The sequence below is a fragment of the Podarcis filfolensis genome (assembly GCF_964270895.1).
Source record: "Podarcis filfolensis genome assembly, chromosome: 17".
Lineage (NCBI taxonomy): Eukaryota > Metazoa > Chordata > Lepidosauria > Squamata > Lacertidae > Podarcis > Podarcis filfolensis.
Window position 1 is genome coordinate 14,488,961 of NC_139621.1, and position 16,813 is coordinate 14,505,773.

At 46.7% G+C, this 16,813-nt stretch overlaps 1 protein-coding gene across 4 annotated transcripts in view; it reads right to left on the bottom strand.

The window, feature by feature from the left end:
• Nucleotides 1–16,813, bottom strand: part of ACER2 (alkaline ceramidase 2) — a 529,013-nt gene that overhangs the window by 503,703 nt on the left and 8,497 nt on the right. Inside the window, exons 2-7 of one of the 4 annotated variants that reach the window (XR_014543031.1) lie at nt 15,047–15,161; nt 13,991–14,132; nt 12,508–12,645; nt 11,147–11,284; nt 7,041–8,681; nt 4,012–6,590 (exon numbers count right to left, since the gene is read on the bottom strand). Coding sequence is in view for 1 of the 4 variants with exons in the window: in XM_083593993.1 (XP_083450119.1) it covers nt 8,495–8,681; nt 11,147–11,284; nt 12,508–12,645; nt 13,991–14,132; nt 15,047–15,161 (720 nt within the window). In the remaining 3 variants the exon portion in view is untranslated. Of the gene's footprint in view, nt 1–3,908; nt 8,682–11,146; nt 11,285–12,507; nt 12,646–13,990; nt 14,133–15,046; nt 15,162–16,813 lie in introns of those variants that run through there. The other 3 variants (XR_014543033.1, XR_014543032.1, XM_083593993.1) reach the window with 3 other exon arrangements.

The following is a 16,813-nucleotide window of genomic DNA, read 5'->3' on the forward strand; positions in this document are numbered from 1 at the left end:
GGCAGGGGTCCCCCAAGGCAGGCAAACCTTTCGGCAGCAAAAAATAAATGAAAAAACAAACCCAAATGGGGAGGGGGGCCACGTTGGACCCAGGTAAATCTGCTCTGGTGGTCCTGGATTTACAATATCTGTGAGCGGCATAGGTGCAAACTTAAAATTGGCTCAGCTCTTTTGCAGCCTCCCCCCCCAAATTTTTGGTATGTTGTCATCATCTCATGTAAAGGTGACTAACTTTGGGTTCAATCAAGAGGGCTACATTGGCTCAGGCAAGGGGGGGTTTCCTTGATTTCTGCCCACTGTGACCTATAGCTACAGCTCCTCACACTACACCTCACAGCCTCAGGATCAGCTGGGGGCAGGTGAGGGGGGCAGTAGGTCCAGGAAAGTCCCATGTCACAGCCATAGAATCATAAGAGCTGGAAAATAATAATAATAATAATAATAATAATAATAATAATAATAATAATTTATTTATACCCCACCCATCTGGCCGAGTTTCCCCAGCCACTCTGGGCGGCTTCCAATCGAGTGTTAAAAACAATACAGCATTAAATATTAAAAACTTCCCTAAACAGGGCTGCCTTCAGATGTCTTCTAAAAGTCAGAGAGTTGTTTATTTCCTTGACATTCGATGGGAGTGCATTCCACAGGGTGGGTGCCACTACCAAGAAGGCCCCCTGTCTGGTTCTCTGTAACCTCACTTCTCACAATGAGGGAACCGCCAGAAGGCCCTCGGAGCTGGACCTCAGTGTCTGAGGGACACAGAGTGTCATCTGAAGGGACACAGAGTGTCAGAGTGTCATCTTGACCACACCACACCCCCTTGAAATGCAGGAATCTCAGCCGTCAAACATATTGCGAGCATACCTTAGTGAATTTCAAGTAACAGAGGCAGATATTTTGAAAAGAAAAACGGTTCCACTGCTTTGCTATGGAGAATCCTCTTTGTAACATGCTGCCAAGTTTCTGCAGTTTCTCGCCTGCATTAAGTTCACACTGTTAGGTCAATGCTGCCCCCGTGTGGAACTAGATGCCACAGTGAGAGGTTTTCCCCAATACTCTCCAATAAGAGATACAGCGGTACCTTGGTTCTCAAATGCCTTGGTACTCAAACAATTTGGAACCCAAACACTGCAAACCCAGAAGTGTTCCAGTTTGCAAATGTTTTTTGGAAGCCAAACGTGCTCCGTTTTGAGTGTTACGCTGAGGTCTGTCTGCATTTGTTATTTTGCGTTTTTGTGGCTCTTTTTGTGTGTGTGTGTGTGACTGTGTGGAACCCAGTTCAGCTACTGATTGTGTGACTGCAATGCATTTTTTATTGCTTTCATTGTATGGATCAATGGTTTCGTTAAGAGAATAAAGTTCATGTTAAATTGCTGTTTTAAGGGTTGCTTTTAAAAGTCTGGAAGGGATTAATCCATTTTGCATTACTTTCTATGGGAAAGCGCACTTTGGTTTTGGAACGCTTTGGTTTTGGAACGGAATTTTTGGAACGGATTAAGTTTGAGAACCAAGGGACCACTGTACTTCATAAAGGAAATCATATCCTCCAGCATTTCTCCAATGAAAATAAGGATGTCCTAAATAAGGAAAAGTGGGGCATTCAAATCAGAAATTTGGGTGGCTTCTGTAAATCCAGGACTGTCCCTGAAAAACAGGGACACTTGGAGAGTCTGGGAAAGCCAAATAAATTTGTGAAACTGTATTTCCCCCCCCCCTCCATTTTATTCTCTCTCTGTGTGTGTGATGCTTGCCCCGTTATTAATACATTTATACTAGCCAGAATCCAAAGAACACAAGTAATAATAATAATTTATTATTTATACCCCACCCATCTGGCTGTGCCCCCCCCCCCAGCCACTCTGGGCGGCTTCCAAAAAAATATTAAAATATCGTAATACATCGAACATTAAAAACTTCCCTAAACAGGGCTGCCTTCAGATGTCTTCTAAAAGTCTGCTAGTTGTTTTTCTCTTTGACATCTGGTGGGAGGGTGTTCCACAGGGCGGGTGCCACTACCGAGAAGGCCCTCTGCCTGGTTCCCTGTAACTTGGCTTCTTGCAGTGAGGGAACCGCCAGAAGGACCTTGGTGCTTGACCTCAGTGTCCAGGCAGAACAATGGGGGTGGAGACGCTCCTTCAGGTATACAGGACCGAGGCCGTTTGGGGCTTTAAAGGTCAGCACCAACACTTTGAATTGTTCTCGGAAATGTACTGGGAGCCAATGTAGGTATTTCAGGATCGGTGTTACGTGGTCTTGGCGGCCACTCCCAGTCACCAGTCTAGCTGCCACATTCTGGATTAACTGCAGTTTCCGGGTCACCTTCAAATGTAGCCCCATGTACAGTGCATTGCAGTAGCCCAAGCAGGAGATAACCAGAGCATGCACCACTCTGGCGAGACAGTCTGTGGGCAGGGAGGGTCTCAGCCTGCGTACCAGATGGAGCTGGGAGACAGCTGCCCTGGACACAGAAGTGCTTCTGATGCATCCAAAAGGCCTTTAGAGTTGTGATGTTCAAAGAGCAACTTTCCTTACCCTATAACAAAATGGCTTTGGGAACTGAGACAGGTCAACAACAACCACCAGTTGCAATATGGAGGAAAGAGTGTCATGTCACCCGAAGAGTGGGGAAATGCCCAAGCCTTTGAGCTCTTACGATCCCACCTGGAGAAAATAAGGCCAAGGTGATCAAAATATGCTGAATATGTGTCTGTTTGTACATTGCATGCACATTTTAGAATACTACCCGTAGAGGATTTGCAAGCTTTGAAAGCAATTCATAACTTAAAACTGTGAAGACGACTCTCCCCCAGTGTATTCTGCTTTTAGGGAAGCTTTTAATGTTTAATAGGTTATTGTATTTTAGTGTTTTGTTGGAAGCCGCCCAGATGGGCGGGGTATAAATAATATACTACTACTACTACTACTACTACTACTACTACTACTATTATTATTTTCTTTTTCATGCACGCGTGCACACACACACACACAGAGAGACATTGTGCCTGGCCTCTGCTCACCTCAGACTGGCAGACCTCTTCCAGCAGAAGAGTTGTACTGATACAGCAAACCAAAACATACAAATTTTGAGGAACGCTTTGCATTAAATTGGCATGTAGCCTGTGAGGACACCAGGACACAGACTTTAAGAGCAATCACCGTATCTCTCTGAGACCAGAATCCTGCACACTAAATGGATGTTTTGTCTTCAATCTTAAAACATGCTTCCTATTAAGTAAGTCCCAAATGCTGGAATGTACTTTTAAGAAAGTAGAGTAAAAGGAAAACTTCTCAGTGTCGATTTTATAAAAAAACAAAATATGAACAGGGTTCTAGTCCTCAAGGAAGCAGATGAAACCTTTCTCCCAGGGGTTACAGCAAATCCAAGGCAGGCTTCCAGGGATGAGGAATTTGACGCCTTAAAAAAAATAAATGTGAAGAACTTCTGGCAATGTTTGCTCAGCCACATGTTTATTCTTTCCCTCTCCGCTTTCTCACGATTCCCAACCAGCCTTCCCCGGTTCCAAAGTGGATCAAAATTAAAAGTCTGAAAGCAAAAATCCAAATACTGAAAAAAATGTGACTTTTACAGAAACGTTTAATTTTTTCCAAGTACTTTTTTTTTTCCTTTTGCAGAAAAAATAATAATAAGTGGAGAGCTTTCAGCAAACCTATCGGTAACCTCTGCCTGACCCCTCTGCTGTTACCTCCATTAATACTGCTCGAAATACTACATCTCTGCAATGGAAAGGATACCTGCTATATTAGAGAGAACTATATACATTTCAGCCTGTTTCAGGCTACAGAAAGGTGCAATGCATTGGCTTCCCTGTTCTATAGATGGCGATGGAAATTACTAACGGATCTTTCCATCACAGCCTCTATTAAACCCATTAAACCCATTCCAAGAAGTTCCAAAGGAAAGATTTTATTGCAGTACACAGTGAAGATTTAACACTGAACATTTTACTAAATCATACACAAAGGAATTAAAAGTTTGCTAGGTTTTACATGAAACTTGCTCAGTTTTAAAACGCTAGCTAGGTTGCAATCTTGTCAAGTGGTACCATCCCATGAGTCACGTTGAGTTCTTAAGCAATTCACGGTATATGGTTTGTGCATGTGTGTGTATTTTAACATCCGCAGAAAACCAAAACACACATTGAAGGTTAACACTGTACCGGAGTATTTCACAAATTTCCTAAGCTTAAAAACAAAAACAAAGACAGACGGTGGTCCCGGAAAACCCTAATAAACATCAAATAAATTGGAGCAAAGAGAAGTGCAAAGAAAAGAAATAGGAACAAGGGGTGCACATTCCTATCTAGGCTCTTCTGCATGAAAATCTCCTGGGGTCAGCCAGAGACAAAGCCTTTTGGTTTGAAACGGGCCTTGCCATGGGTTTTCCGAGCCAGAAGTGGGAGAGTCTGTCTCATGTGCCAATGCCACACATCTGACGACGAGGTAAGCCATGCTCCTGTCACAGCAAAACATGGAGGTACCACCTGGGTCAGTTAGGTGGCCCGTCAGATATCAAGCTTGAGCTCTCAGCTTATTTAGTTAGAGGGACCATATCTCAGCTTAATAAGCCAATGAGCGTTAACTTTTGTGTACATCAGAAAACAAACCAAGCCATCTTCCACCACTCTTTGTTGGAACCGGGGAGCTATGGTTAGTGAGTAGCTTCTGCCCAAGCCAGGCGTTGAAGCCAGCTTCAAATGGTGATTTAATACCCCGGCTCCTTCAAAGTGTTAACCATAATTTTTCCTTGTTTGCACAGAACAGGAAACTATGGTTAACTGGAAGGCTACCTGGTCTGTTTCCTAGTTCATGTGAAGGGAAAAGGCAGGAAGCACCTACACAACATTAAAACTGCTTTGTCATTAAGCTTTATATGGAGGTGGGTAAAATTAAAAAGCTAAATTTTGGGGTTAGAATACAGATTAGAACAAGGTATGTTATACGTGGAGTTGGGACCCCAAAAAATGATGTATCTCTCCAAAGCAGCTAGATTCTCTGAGGCCTATATTAATCATCATGCTTTCTGGTCAGATGTTATAGACTGCGCCAATGGCTCATGCAACATTTGCATCATGTTGTCCTAAAAGTTGAAACAGCTTTCATGAATTCAGCTTGTGAACCACAGTCTTCGCTGTTGTTGAAACGAAACTGCAACCTCCTTAAAACTAAAACATGTGCCAGATTATGAGTGCTCTCTGCATGAGCACTCTCTAAAACTCTGTCATGGCAACATGTGGCAGAAAAACCCCATATTTGACAGCTAAACTTCAACCTTTCAGAGTTCATTTATTTGCTTGCAAAGAACCAGGGATTTAAATGCAGATTAAAAGGTAAATCGGTTTTTCAAAAATCTGGTGGCTTATTGTTACATTAATCTCTTTCCAAGAACTCAATGCATTATTCAGTTGCTTCCAAAAGGGAACTGAAGGTGGGATAATAAAGCCATGTTCAGTCATTTCAATCAGTACTTGGGGCACAATTAGCTAAATGCAGATTTTTTGTTTTTGTTTTTGTTTTAACATCTCATTTCATTAGTGGGGATTAATCTATTAAAAATCAAGGCTAAGATGTCTCAACAGAAACAGCAGCCAGAAAAGTGTGCATCATGATATATATATATGTGTGTGTGTGTGTTAATTATATGTTAATAACAAAGTGTTTAATTGGTTAATTGCTTCCTTGCCCACAATCACCTAACAGTGTTTTTTTTAGTCTGCTTATTGTCATAGATTGACAAACAGCCCCAAATAATAAGGATGAAGCTCAGAGCTCAAGCAAGTAGATCGGAATCTGAAGGTTCATTCTTAGTTCATTCTTAGATCTTGCAATTCAAATCTCTCAATGGAAGGAGAGATTTTCATGCATTTAGAGCTTTTAACCTACCCTCTTATTTTCCAGCCCAACTAAGTTCACGCAGAGCAGACCCACTGAAATGAATGGGCCTAAGTTAGTAATACCAGTTGGTTTTAATGGGACACCTCTGAGTAGGATTAATATTGAATACCTTATTCACACTGCCCTCAAAGGCCCAAACTTATAAAGAGCACCTATGGCTGATCTGCCAACTCTTCTCCACTTCCATTGCCAACTCAACCCAGATTTCTGCTGTGATAACTTGAAAAGCAGCAGGTTGTTGACAAACGCATGATGTCTAAGGGTTGCACAAGGCAGCCAGCATTCCAACTGGGGAAGGTTCGGGGGGGGGGGGGGGGAGAAAGGTCTGTCCCAGGACCCCCAACCCCCTGGCACTGCCAAACCACCTCCACCACCAAGTGCCACAGTTCTGCTTAAAATGGTGGCTGAGCAATGCAGTCACGCCAATGGACTGGAGGCATCTCTCCCGAGGGGTCTTCCACACCGCCAGCCTTGTAGTCCTGAGTAAAGAGAGAGGATCCGAGGCGGCAACTGCGAATTTGCACAAATTCAAGGCCCGGGAGATGAACATCACAAAAAGGTAAGTGGAAAAAAGCCCCTTCCTCTGAATAGGGTTGTAAAGATTGCGGGGAGAATAATTGGGTGCACTCTTCTCACCTTGGATCAAATCTATGCTTCCAGGTGCCACAAGAAAGCTGCAGAGATAGTTGGAACTAGCCGACCTAACCGGAAGAGTCCGCGACCAGAAGGAGGAGGAGTATCAGGAAGAGTGGAATAAATTTAATGATTATTTAGTTAAATTTGTTAAGTTAAATTAACTGAAAACAGCTTGCAGATACTTAATGGGCTAAGGATTTTATTTATGTTAAGTGATGAATTAATATGTTTAATTCCATAAGGAGAAGGTCTAAGGATGTTAATGTTTAAATTAAATTTCATAAAAATTGGGATTTGGAAAACCGTTAAAAGGACAAGCAATGAAATTCAACCAAGGGGAAGTGAAGAAGTCACTTAACAAAGTTAATAACTGTCGTTTTCAATAAGGCTATGATTTATGTTTGTCTGTTTTATGTGTTTGTTTGTTTGTTTGTTTATAATATTGTGAAAACTAATTAAAAAATTGAAAAAAAGAAAAGAAAGAAAGCTGCAGAGATAGTGCAGGGTGGTGTGCACCCCGGAAATGATCTCTTTCAGCTTCTGCCTTCTGGGTTATAAAAACTAGGACTAGCCGCCTGAGAAACAGTTTCTACCGAAATGCAATATTGGTTTTAAACACAGTGTAAAGAGTCTCTATGGGAGTATATTGTATTAAAAATGGGGTATCAGAGGTTTTTAGGGGGCTAACCAGGTTGGGATAGCTGGGATAGCAGGCCTGTTGGGTTTTGAATGTTTTATGTAGATTTTTCAATTTCGTTGTTCTGTATGGGACAATGACAAGAAAGATTATCGTATAGATGCATGCGAGTTTTGTTTTTTTCCTTCAAGTGGCAACTAATGGCAAGTGGCCACTAGATAATCACACTGCCAAGTAACGGGGACAGTGGACAAGACAGGGGCAACCTGGGCTGGCCTGTTCCTATGCCGTTAGCAGCAGCCTGATCTGCAGAAATCAACAAGGGAAAGGTTCACAGCACAGACCCAGCTGCCATTCATAAGTTGGCAATGCCCAGTGTGAATGAGTTTACCATAGTACAACAGGAGGAGACCTAGAGCAGAACAGTCTCAGTGCTAAGCCTACAAACTACTAAATCAAGCAACTGAGAAGAAAAGCCAGCTTCTCAAAACATATTTCCTTGTGAATCCCTGCCCTCCCTCCAAAAAACCCCCCAACAACTTCTGACCAGATTGGCTAGAAATATATTTTGTCCTTGAAGATGCCGTCGGTATAAATATCCTCCCAAGTTTGTGAGAGAGGCGATAGTGGTAGAACTACAAAGCAAACTTTTTTAAAGCCTTCAGTAACAGCTGGATCCTGTGGTTACTTCACAACGAAAGATTGCCTGTATAAATACTCTCTCGGAGTTGACCGGAGGGGTTTTGTCAGGAGCTGGGCTTTATGGGAAATCGTGCGGCATTGTCAAGGCTGACATGCTGTGATGTCAGAGCATTCTGAGCGCCCCCGCCCTGCAAGAGCAGCTGGCAGCCAATTAAAAGGGAGGCAGAGTTCAATTGTGGAAGACGCCACACATTGTGGGGGGAGGTAGGTGGTTGAGGAAGGGGAAAAAGAGATGGCGGTCTTGGCTTGGCGCCTTTTCAACAGCAACCGCACATCTCCCACGATGTCTAGTTCCAGCTAGAGAACGCTATGCAAAATGCACATGGCAAAACATTGCCAGTGCTATAATTCAAGACTTTTGATTAGGGGAAAAACTCCAGATCTGCCAAAACCACAGAGAAGGGGTGCAAAAGAGCTGCCATTGCTGCTCGCTCCTAAGAACTTTGCTTGGGAGCCAGAGAGAGGAGTGGGAGGCAAGGAAAACGCAGGTACGTCCTCATGGGTTCCCTTTGCAGAGCCGCAGTTTGTAGAGAGACAGAGGAAGAAAGGCACAGGTCTCGTTCCCTGGCCTCTCTTCCTCCGGCAGGTTAGAACCGCTGCACATCATGTAATTTTCATGGGCGATTTCTTGTGCGCGCAGAGGAGGGAGACGTAAGGGACCCCGATGAACGCCCACTTCTCGCTGGGCCAGAACTTAATGACAGGGCCTTGCTCAGGGATCTCCGAGACGGCATCGAAGTAGGCGAAGCACACGCAGCCCAGGTAAGCGGCAATACAAATGAGGATGTGCCTGAGGGGACAGAACAGAAACGGAGGAGGGTGAGTACAGCTTGCTCCTCACCACCAGCATGCAATTGATATTCCTTGCATATCTGAAAAGAAGGAACCGTGCATTAGGCCTGGGCGACGTATTGATACATTGTCCAGGGCCGGATTAAGGGCCAGATCACAATCGGGTTTTAACCCGGCGGTATAATGCTGGCATCTCTGTGCATTGCGCATGGCAGGAGCGAATGCCACAGATGACATGATCCCATGTGAAGCGGTACTTTGATTTCGTCTTCCTGATTTCCCCACAAGACTGTTGCAAGAAGGATCGCGGTAAGTTAGGGCGCGTTACTTCCCCACATTGCCCCAGGGGTTCTCATCCCAGCGCAGTTCTACTGGCAACTCTGGTTTCCAAATAAATGAAACCAGAGATGCCAGTGAAGGGGGGAGTGATCCCTGCAGGCCGCCACCTTTGCTTCCTTCTCCGGCTGAGCAGGCAGGCTGCCTGCTTCCTCTATGAGCTGGGCACTGGCAGAAGCTTCACTCCAGTGCCTCGTGAAAGAGCATTTCCATATACCTGAAGGAGCGTCTCCACCCCCATCATTCAGCCCGGACACTGAGGTCCAGCTCTGAGGGCCTTCTGGTAGTTGCCTCACTGCGAGAAGTGAAGTTACAAGGAACCAGGCAGAGGGCCTTCTCAGTGGTGGCACCCACCTCCCATCAGATGTCAAGGAGCTTCACAATATTCCAATATAGGAACGTCTCCACACCCATCGTTCAGCCCGGACACTGAGGTCCAGCTCCGAGGGCCTTCTGGCGGGCCCCTCCCTGCAAGAAACGAGGTTACAGGGAACCAGGCAGAGGGCCTTCTCGGTGGTGGCACCCACCCTGTGGAACACTCCCCCATCAGATGTCAAACAGATAAACAACTATCTGACTTTTAGAAGAAATCTGAAGGCAGCCCTGTTTAGGGAAGCTTTTAATGTTTGATGTTTTATCCTGTATTTAATATTCAGTTGGGAGCTGCCCAGAGTGGCTGGGGAAAGCTAGATAGATGGAAGGGGTATAAATAATAAATTATTATAATATTGTTGTTGTTGTTGTTGTAATTGTGAGGCCAGGGCTCCTCCCTCCACAGGCCAGGCGCTGGTGGGAGCAGCGGCAGTTTCGCCCTGGTGCCTCGCACTCCTTCCTTTTTGGCATCGTGATGTATCACTATACAGTGGTACCTCGGGTTAAGTACTTAATTCGTTCCGGAGGTCCGTTCTTAACCTGAAACTGTTCTTAACCTGAAGCACCACTTTAGCTAATGGGGCCTCCTGCTGCCGCCACGCAATTTCTGTTCTCATCCTGAAGCAAAGTTCTTAACCCAAGGTAATATTTCTGGGTTAGAGGGGTCTGTAACCTGAAGCGTATGTAACCTGAAGCGTATGTAACCCGAGGTACCACTGTATCACTGTATCATGAGGCTGAAGCAGGAGATGTCAGGGACTGAACCGGGGATCTTAGGCAGGCAAAAGATGCGCTTTGCCCCAAGCACAGGGCTGCTTCCTTAGAAATGTAAATCCGGCATTAAGGCAACAAAACTTTTTTTTCTCTCCCAACGCTCATTTTTGTAAAAACAACAGAGTTGAATACGTGTAGTGTCTGGATCAGCCTTCACAGATTACACTCAGACCAGCTTTAACAAACATAGTGCCCTCCAGTGTGTGGGGCTGGGGGGGGGCTGATGGGCATCGGGGAGGCGGGTACTACATTAGTCAGGGGTCAGCAAACTTACCGCGCCTCAAGCTGGTGTTTCCAGCACCAATTGCATTGTGGGCCGGAGAGAGAGTTTGGACTTGATATCCCGCTTTATCACTACCCGAAGGAGTCTCAAAGCGGCTAACATTCTCCTTTCCCTTCCTCCCCCACAACAAACACTCTGGGAGGTGAGTGGGGCTGAGAGACTTCAGAGAAGTGTGACTGGCCCAAGGTCACCCAGCAGCTGCATGTGGAGAAGCGGGGACGCGAACCCGGTTCCCCAGTTTGGGAGTCTATCGCTCTTAACCACTACATGGGGGAGCACGTGCCCATACGCGTGCGCACACGCTATTTCCGGCGCACTTCCGGGTTGGAGGAGCACCGGAAATAGCTTGTGCGCATGTGCACAGGCCTCCTCCGACCCGGATGTGCACCAGAAATAATGTTTGCGCATGCGCACAAGCTATTTCTGGTGCTCCTCCGACCCGGAAGTGGGCAGCCGCGCAGAGCAGTGCCGGTAAGAGCGGGTGGCGGCCACGGGTGGCGAAGGTGGCCGCAGGCCAGATAAACGAGTCCCTCGGGCCTTATCCGGCCCACAGGCCTTAGTTTGGGGACCTCTGACATTGGTGAAGGGTAGTCTCTTCATCCAACAAATACGGCAAGGTGTAACACCGAGAAACGGAGGGCTGAGAGAGGGGGGCGGGAATTGTGGCAAGGACTGGAATCCGAACACGATGGACTCACCATACGCAGTGCAAATATGGGAAGTTGAATGACGACCAGATCTCACAAAATGCTTTGTCGCTGATCCAACAAAAAAGAGCCAAAGTCCACCAGAGGCCAGAAAAGAGTCCCAGCTTGTACACTCGCACATTGTCGCATCTGAAAGCCAAGCCAGGAGATCATTAAAAGCACAGCAACGGAATGACATCTGACCCAAGATTAAGAACTGAACAAAACTCAGAGACGATAAGCTTTGTACATTTGGGGACAACGGTTGCATACACCCCCTGCCCCAAGGCAGGTCATGGCACGAAAACAAATATCAAGGGCATTGTCTAAAAGCACTCTTAAAAAAACAACAACAAGCATGTGGCCCAGAAAAAGCCACGAGCCAAAAGCAAATTAAGGCTTACAACTAACCACAGAAAGTCTAAGCCACTTTTAGAGGCATCCAAGCTGATGACAGCCATTGCGTATGGCAGGAGCAAATGCCATAGATCACATGATCCCGTGTAAAGCGGTACTTTGGTTTCGTCTTCCTACTTTCCCCACAACACTGTTGCAAGAAGGACTGGCGGTAAGTTAGGGTGCGTTACACCTGCCCGAGGGGTTCTCATCCCAGCGCAGTTCCACTCCCATTTCTGGTTTCCAAATAAATGAGACCATTCAGATGGTGACTAACAGCCAGGCACTGGGATGCGGGTGGCACTGTGGGTTAAACCACAGAGCCTCTTGGGCTTGCCGATCAGAAGGTCGGCGGTTCGAATCCCCACGACGGGGTGAGCTCCAGTTGCTCGGTCCCTGCTCCTGCCAACCTAGCAGTTCGAAAGCACGTCAAAGTGCAAGTAGATAAATAAGTACCGCTCTGGCGGGAAGGTAAATGGCGTTTCCATGCACTGCTCTGGTTCGCCAGAAGCGGCTTAGTCATGCTGGCCACATGACCGGGAAGCTGTACGCCAGCTCCCTCGGCCAGTAAAGCGAAATGAGTGCCGCAACACCAGAGTCAGCCACGACTGGACCTAATGGTCAGAGGACCCTTTACCTTTACTTAACAGCCAGACAGTTACAACTGATATTTTTAAAAAATGTGGGGGGGGGGGTAGAGAGATGGACAGGGCATAAATAATAAATTATTAAAAAATCATAATCTCTTTTCTCAGCATCACAGCCCCTTTTGAAGGCCCAGGTGGCAGCTTTCAAACTGGGAGCCTCCGTCACCTCTTTGACGTGACAAGATATTTTGTTTTGCCCCATTACCTTCAGGAGCTGAGGGCCTCATCAAATCTAAATCTGGCCCTGCACACACCCAGAAGGTGTTCGCTCCAAACGGTAAGCAAGCATCCAAACAGAAGATCTATTTTGTCACAGCGACAGACACCCACCTTTTCAGCTCTGCGACAAGCAAGGCACTGCAGGGAAGACCCAACGTCATCAGCGAGATGTTATTGATGGCAGGCTTAATGAAGGCGAGGCAGGTGGTGACCCCAGAGAGGATGCCCACTGCTGCCTTAAATCGGCCCCTGGATTATTTTTTTAAAAAAGAGTCAGCATCATTAAACCTTTTATTGGCATCACATACAAACTTCCAAAACGAATCAATACAGAATTTCCACTTCTCCAGTGGCACAAAACATTTACTAAAAGAAAGGAGGCAGAACAGTCTATGGTCACATCTCTTGGTCTCCAGGGAGATCTGACGTCTGCAGTGTATTTCGACGACAAAAAACCAAATGGAGATATTTAGCCACTAACTTGGTGAGCTCCTGATCATTCCCCAGTAATAGAAAATGTATGACCTCCAACTCTGGTTTCTATTTGGGGATACAGAGTTGATCTAGAAATTGCTGACGGAGATCAGCATATAGTTTACAATTAAGAACCATGTGTGTGAGGGTTTCCACCAGGTGGTCTTCACCTGGGCAAGTCCTTTCTCCTTCCACCCTGCCTGAGAACCTTCCCCAAAGGAGGTTTGGTGGATTTGAATTAAACCTCGCCAGCGAAAATGCCCTTCTTTCTTGAGGGTTAAGCAGAAATTCAAGGTAATTGTGTTAGTTTCATGTGCCCAAGAAAGTTGAAAATAAAGAGGGGAACATGTTTTATCTGCTGCTACTGTTAGTTCTTGGCTTTCAATATCCCACAACCTAGTTTTTATTATAGCCTTGGCAGATGGCAAATTTAAAGGTGATGTCAGAATCTCTGGGTTACAGCCCTTTATGGTTCTCTCCTGCCCTCTTCCGAGGAGAAGGGCACGGTGCTATTAATGCAGCCCACTCTTTAAAGGCCAGCTGTGATGGCCTGCGATTCAGACTCGGAGGCTGAACCTGAGGAATCCCAGCCTGCACAGGAGTCCCTACCTCCAGAACCAGCTGAGCCGGGGCTGGGGCTTGAGCCTGAAGGGTCCTCACCTGTGTTGGATCCTCAGGTGCAGGAATCAGCTGAGTCTGCTCTGGCTCCTGAGAGGGGGAGGACCCATTGCCTGCAGGTGCTCCACTCTCAGCCCCGGCAGGGGAACGGAGGTTGCCTCTGGGTCCAGTAACCCTCCAGCCCCTCCTGAGCTGCAGAGGCTCAGGGCAGAGAGGCAGAGGGAACTAAGTTCCTGCAGGAGGAGTGCTCGCCTTCAGGCCAGGAGAGGCGAGACACCTGTGGACCGGGGCCCCAGTCCCAGGTTGCGGGAGCAACATTGTTGGTAACCTGTTCCTGCCTGCACCCTGTCCTGCTCTTCTGCCAGAGTTCCTGACCTCACCCGACTCCCTGCCTTGGACCCCGCTTCAGCCTCCATACCGCACCCTCGACCTCGGACTGGGCTTGGACCTCGCTGCACGGTTAACCCTCGGGACCAGCACACCAGCGCTTAAGAGACATTACCTGTCGTTCCTGAACATTTTGGGAAGATATCTTCTGGGAAACCACAGAGCCAGAGCACACATCAAAACCCAGAGTATAGCGAGTTCGTCAAGCATTTGACCCAGGAAACTGAGCGTGGCGTGGAAGTAGACAGATCCAATTCCTGGAGGGGGGACACATTCAGAATCAAGAGGTCATTACAGCACAGTTGAAACTTTCCTCTTCTCTTCTCGGCGAGATTCAACAACAGCCAGGCGGCTTTGCACAGACAAGTGTCTGAAAACTGAATGCAAGCAAGCAACCAAGCACACGGCGAAGAGCTAGATTTTGAAGATCGGAACCCACTCCCAAAAGCTTCAAAATTAACTTTAGAGCAAAGTATTTGTGGGAGACTTCAGTGGGGAGGGGTTTTGTTTGCACAGTCAGTTATCTCATTGCAGAACTTAATTGAGAAACTGTGAGGATGTGTTAAAATAGATATCTATATATATATGAAGGCGCAAAAAGGAAATCAGCTGATGAGTAGTTCAGGGCCTGACTGAGCAAACAGGGCTGGCCTACTACTCTTTGAGGTAAGTAAAATAATACGCACTGCCCTTCCTCTCGAGACCATTAAGACCAGAACCGAAACCAACCTCAATGCTTACAGACAGGGACTTAATCTGCATATTAGCAGAAATGGGTCACTGGCCACAGACTTTTTTATACTTATTGGATTTCTGCCAGAAAGGCTAAATCCAGATTAAATGGAGGGTGGATAAAACTTGTCGGCTTGAGGAGAAGCCATCCCAGAATAAGAATCGAACTGGAAGCACCATGACGTATCCCACAATGTTCATAATAATGGAAAACTACCTTCTTTAATACATAGCAGGGGAAACTGAGAGGCTCAAAATGGCACCCAACTTCCAATATTTTATTTTGGGAGTGTACTGTATTTCTGAATTTGGGCACATTCTCCAAGCACCTTATTTGTTGTCCACCCCCACCCCGGTGCGCCTTGTTTTCAAATAATAAATAAATAAATATAATTTCTCAGAATTTCAGGTCACATAGGACAGACACAGAAGGACTTACCAACCACCACAAGGAGGGTCCATATTAAATATATTCCGCTGTTGAAGCAGGTTGCATATTGTCGGAATAAGCACATACATATGGGTGGCAAAACAAAAAATAAGATGTTGCTTATCTAAGGGGGGAAACGGGAAAAAAAATTAAATAAGCAGAAGGGAATGATTAAATAAAGTGGTATTTTACAAAACCGAAACAAAAAATGTTGGGGGCGGGAGAGGGATCTTGCACAACGCAGTAAGCTTAGCACTTTCCTAGGCAAATATCTGGATAAGAGGAGGCAGAAATAAAAACAACATCTCCCCCCGCCCCCCAAGACTCCATCCCTGCCCTGACACACAAATTGAGATAGAAGTGTAGACCAGGGGTCAGCAAACTTTTCCAGCAGGGGGCCGGTCCACTGTCCCTCAGACCTTGTGAGGGGCCGGACTATATTTTTTGGGAGGGAATAATGAATTCCTATGCCCCACAAATAACCCAGAGATTAATAATAAATAAATAGCACACATAAATAAAAGCACACATTCTACTCATGTAAAAACACATTGATTCCTGGACCGTCCACGGGCCAGATTTAGAAGGCGATTGGGCCGGATCTGGCCTTAGTTTGCCTACCCATGGTGTAGACAGACCTCATGCCATGCACGACTTAGACCATCGCTTTGCCCGAGTCAACTCTTTCTAGGACATGCAGTGCTCTCAACTGCCTGGAGAAGACATCACCCTCATGTTGACACAATATGAAAATGGCGGAGACCAACAGGTATGGTCCCTGGAAGACCACTGCCAAGGCTGCAACCACAAAACCAGGAGTGGTGGCCATGAAAGAGGCCAACTGGGTTGCGGGCATCCCCCAATTTTGAGCCAGAAGAAAGAAAGCGCTATGAAACACTTGCAACTCGGTCTCCTTGAATTCCTCTTTTGAGGAACCCGTGCCCTTTCTTCTTCTTCTTCTTCTTCTTCTTCTTCTTCTTCTTCTTCTTCTTCTTCTTCTTCTGGCCGAGAGCATTGAAAGACTTGAACGTGCAAGGAAGAATAAATTGAGCAGAAGTCACTTGGCTCCAACTCGTGGGACGTTCTGGTCCGAGCCAGCACTTTGGCCTGGCAAAACACATGGCAAACACGGCTCCTCCCGTGGCTCAAGGAATTTTGCCACCTGAGGCGAGCCACAAAACAGTGCCGCCCACCCTGCCAGGAGAGGAATAAAGATCTACAATGGGGACAAGGGTGACGGGAGACCAGCCATGCCTCCTACTGGCCAAGAAGCTGCTATAGAGGCGGCAAGGAGCACCCTGTCAATGTCACCACAGCAGCAACGGACAATGCTGCTGGAAGACAGATCTGCCGTCCCTGTGGATCCTGCCGCCTGAGTGGAGTGCATGCAGGAGCCAGGCCTGTGACCGGTAGGGCTTCGCAGGACTGGGGCCTTCCTAAGTTTGTTCTGAGGAGGCAAGGCGCGGCCACACAGGTGAGGCTGATTGGTAACTCGCTGCATCTGGTGGCAAGAGCCGGGAAGGGATATAAGGTCAGCATTTTCCTTCGGCTCTTTGCCACAGCAACACGTTCCCTGCCTTGCTGTGTTTGGCTCCTTGACTCCTTGCTTCTTGATCCTTGGACCCTTGACTTCGTGACTCCTTGCTTCCTGACCCTCGGACCCTTGGCTTCTTGACTCCCGGCTCTCTGACGCTCAGACTCTTGGCTTCCTGACTTCTGGACCCCCGTTCCTGCTCCCACCCCGCCATCTTGCCCCCGGTCCCGACGTCCTCAGCT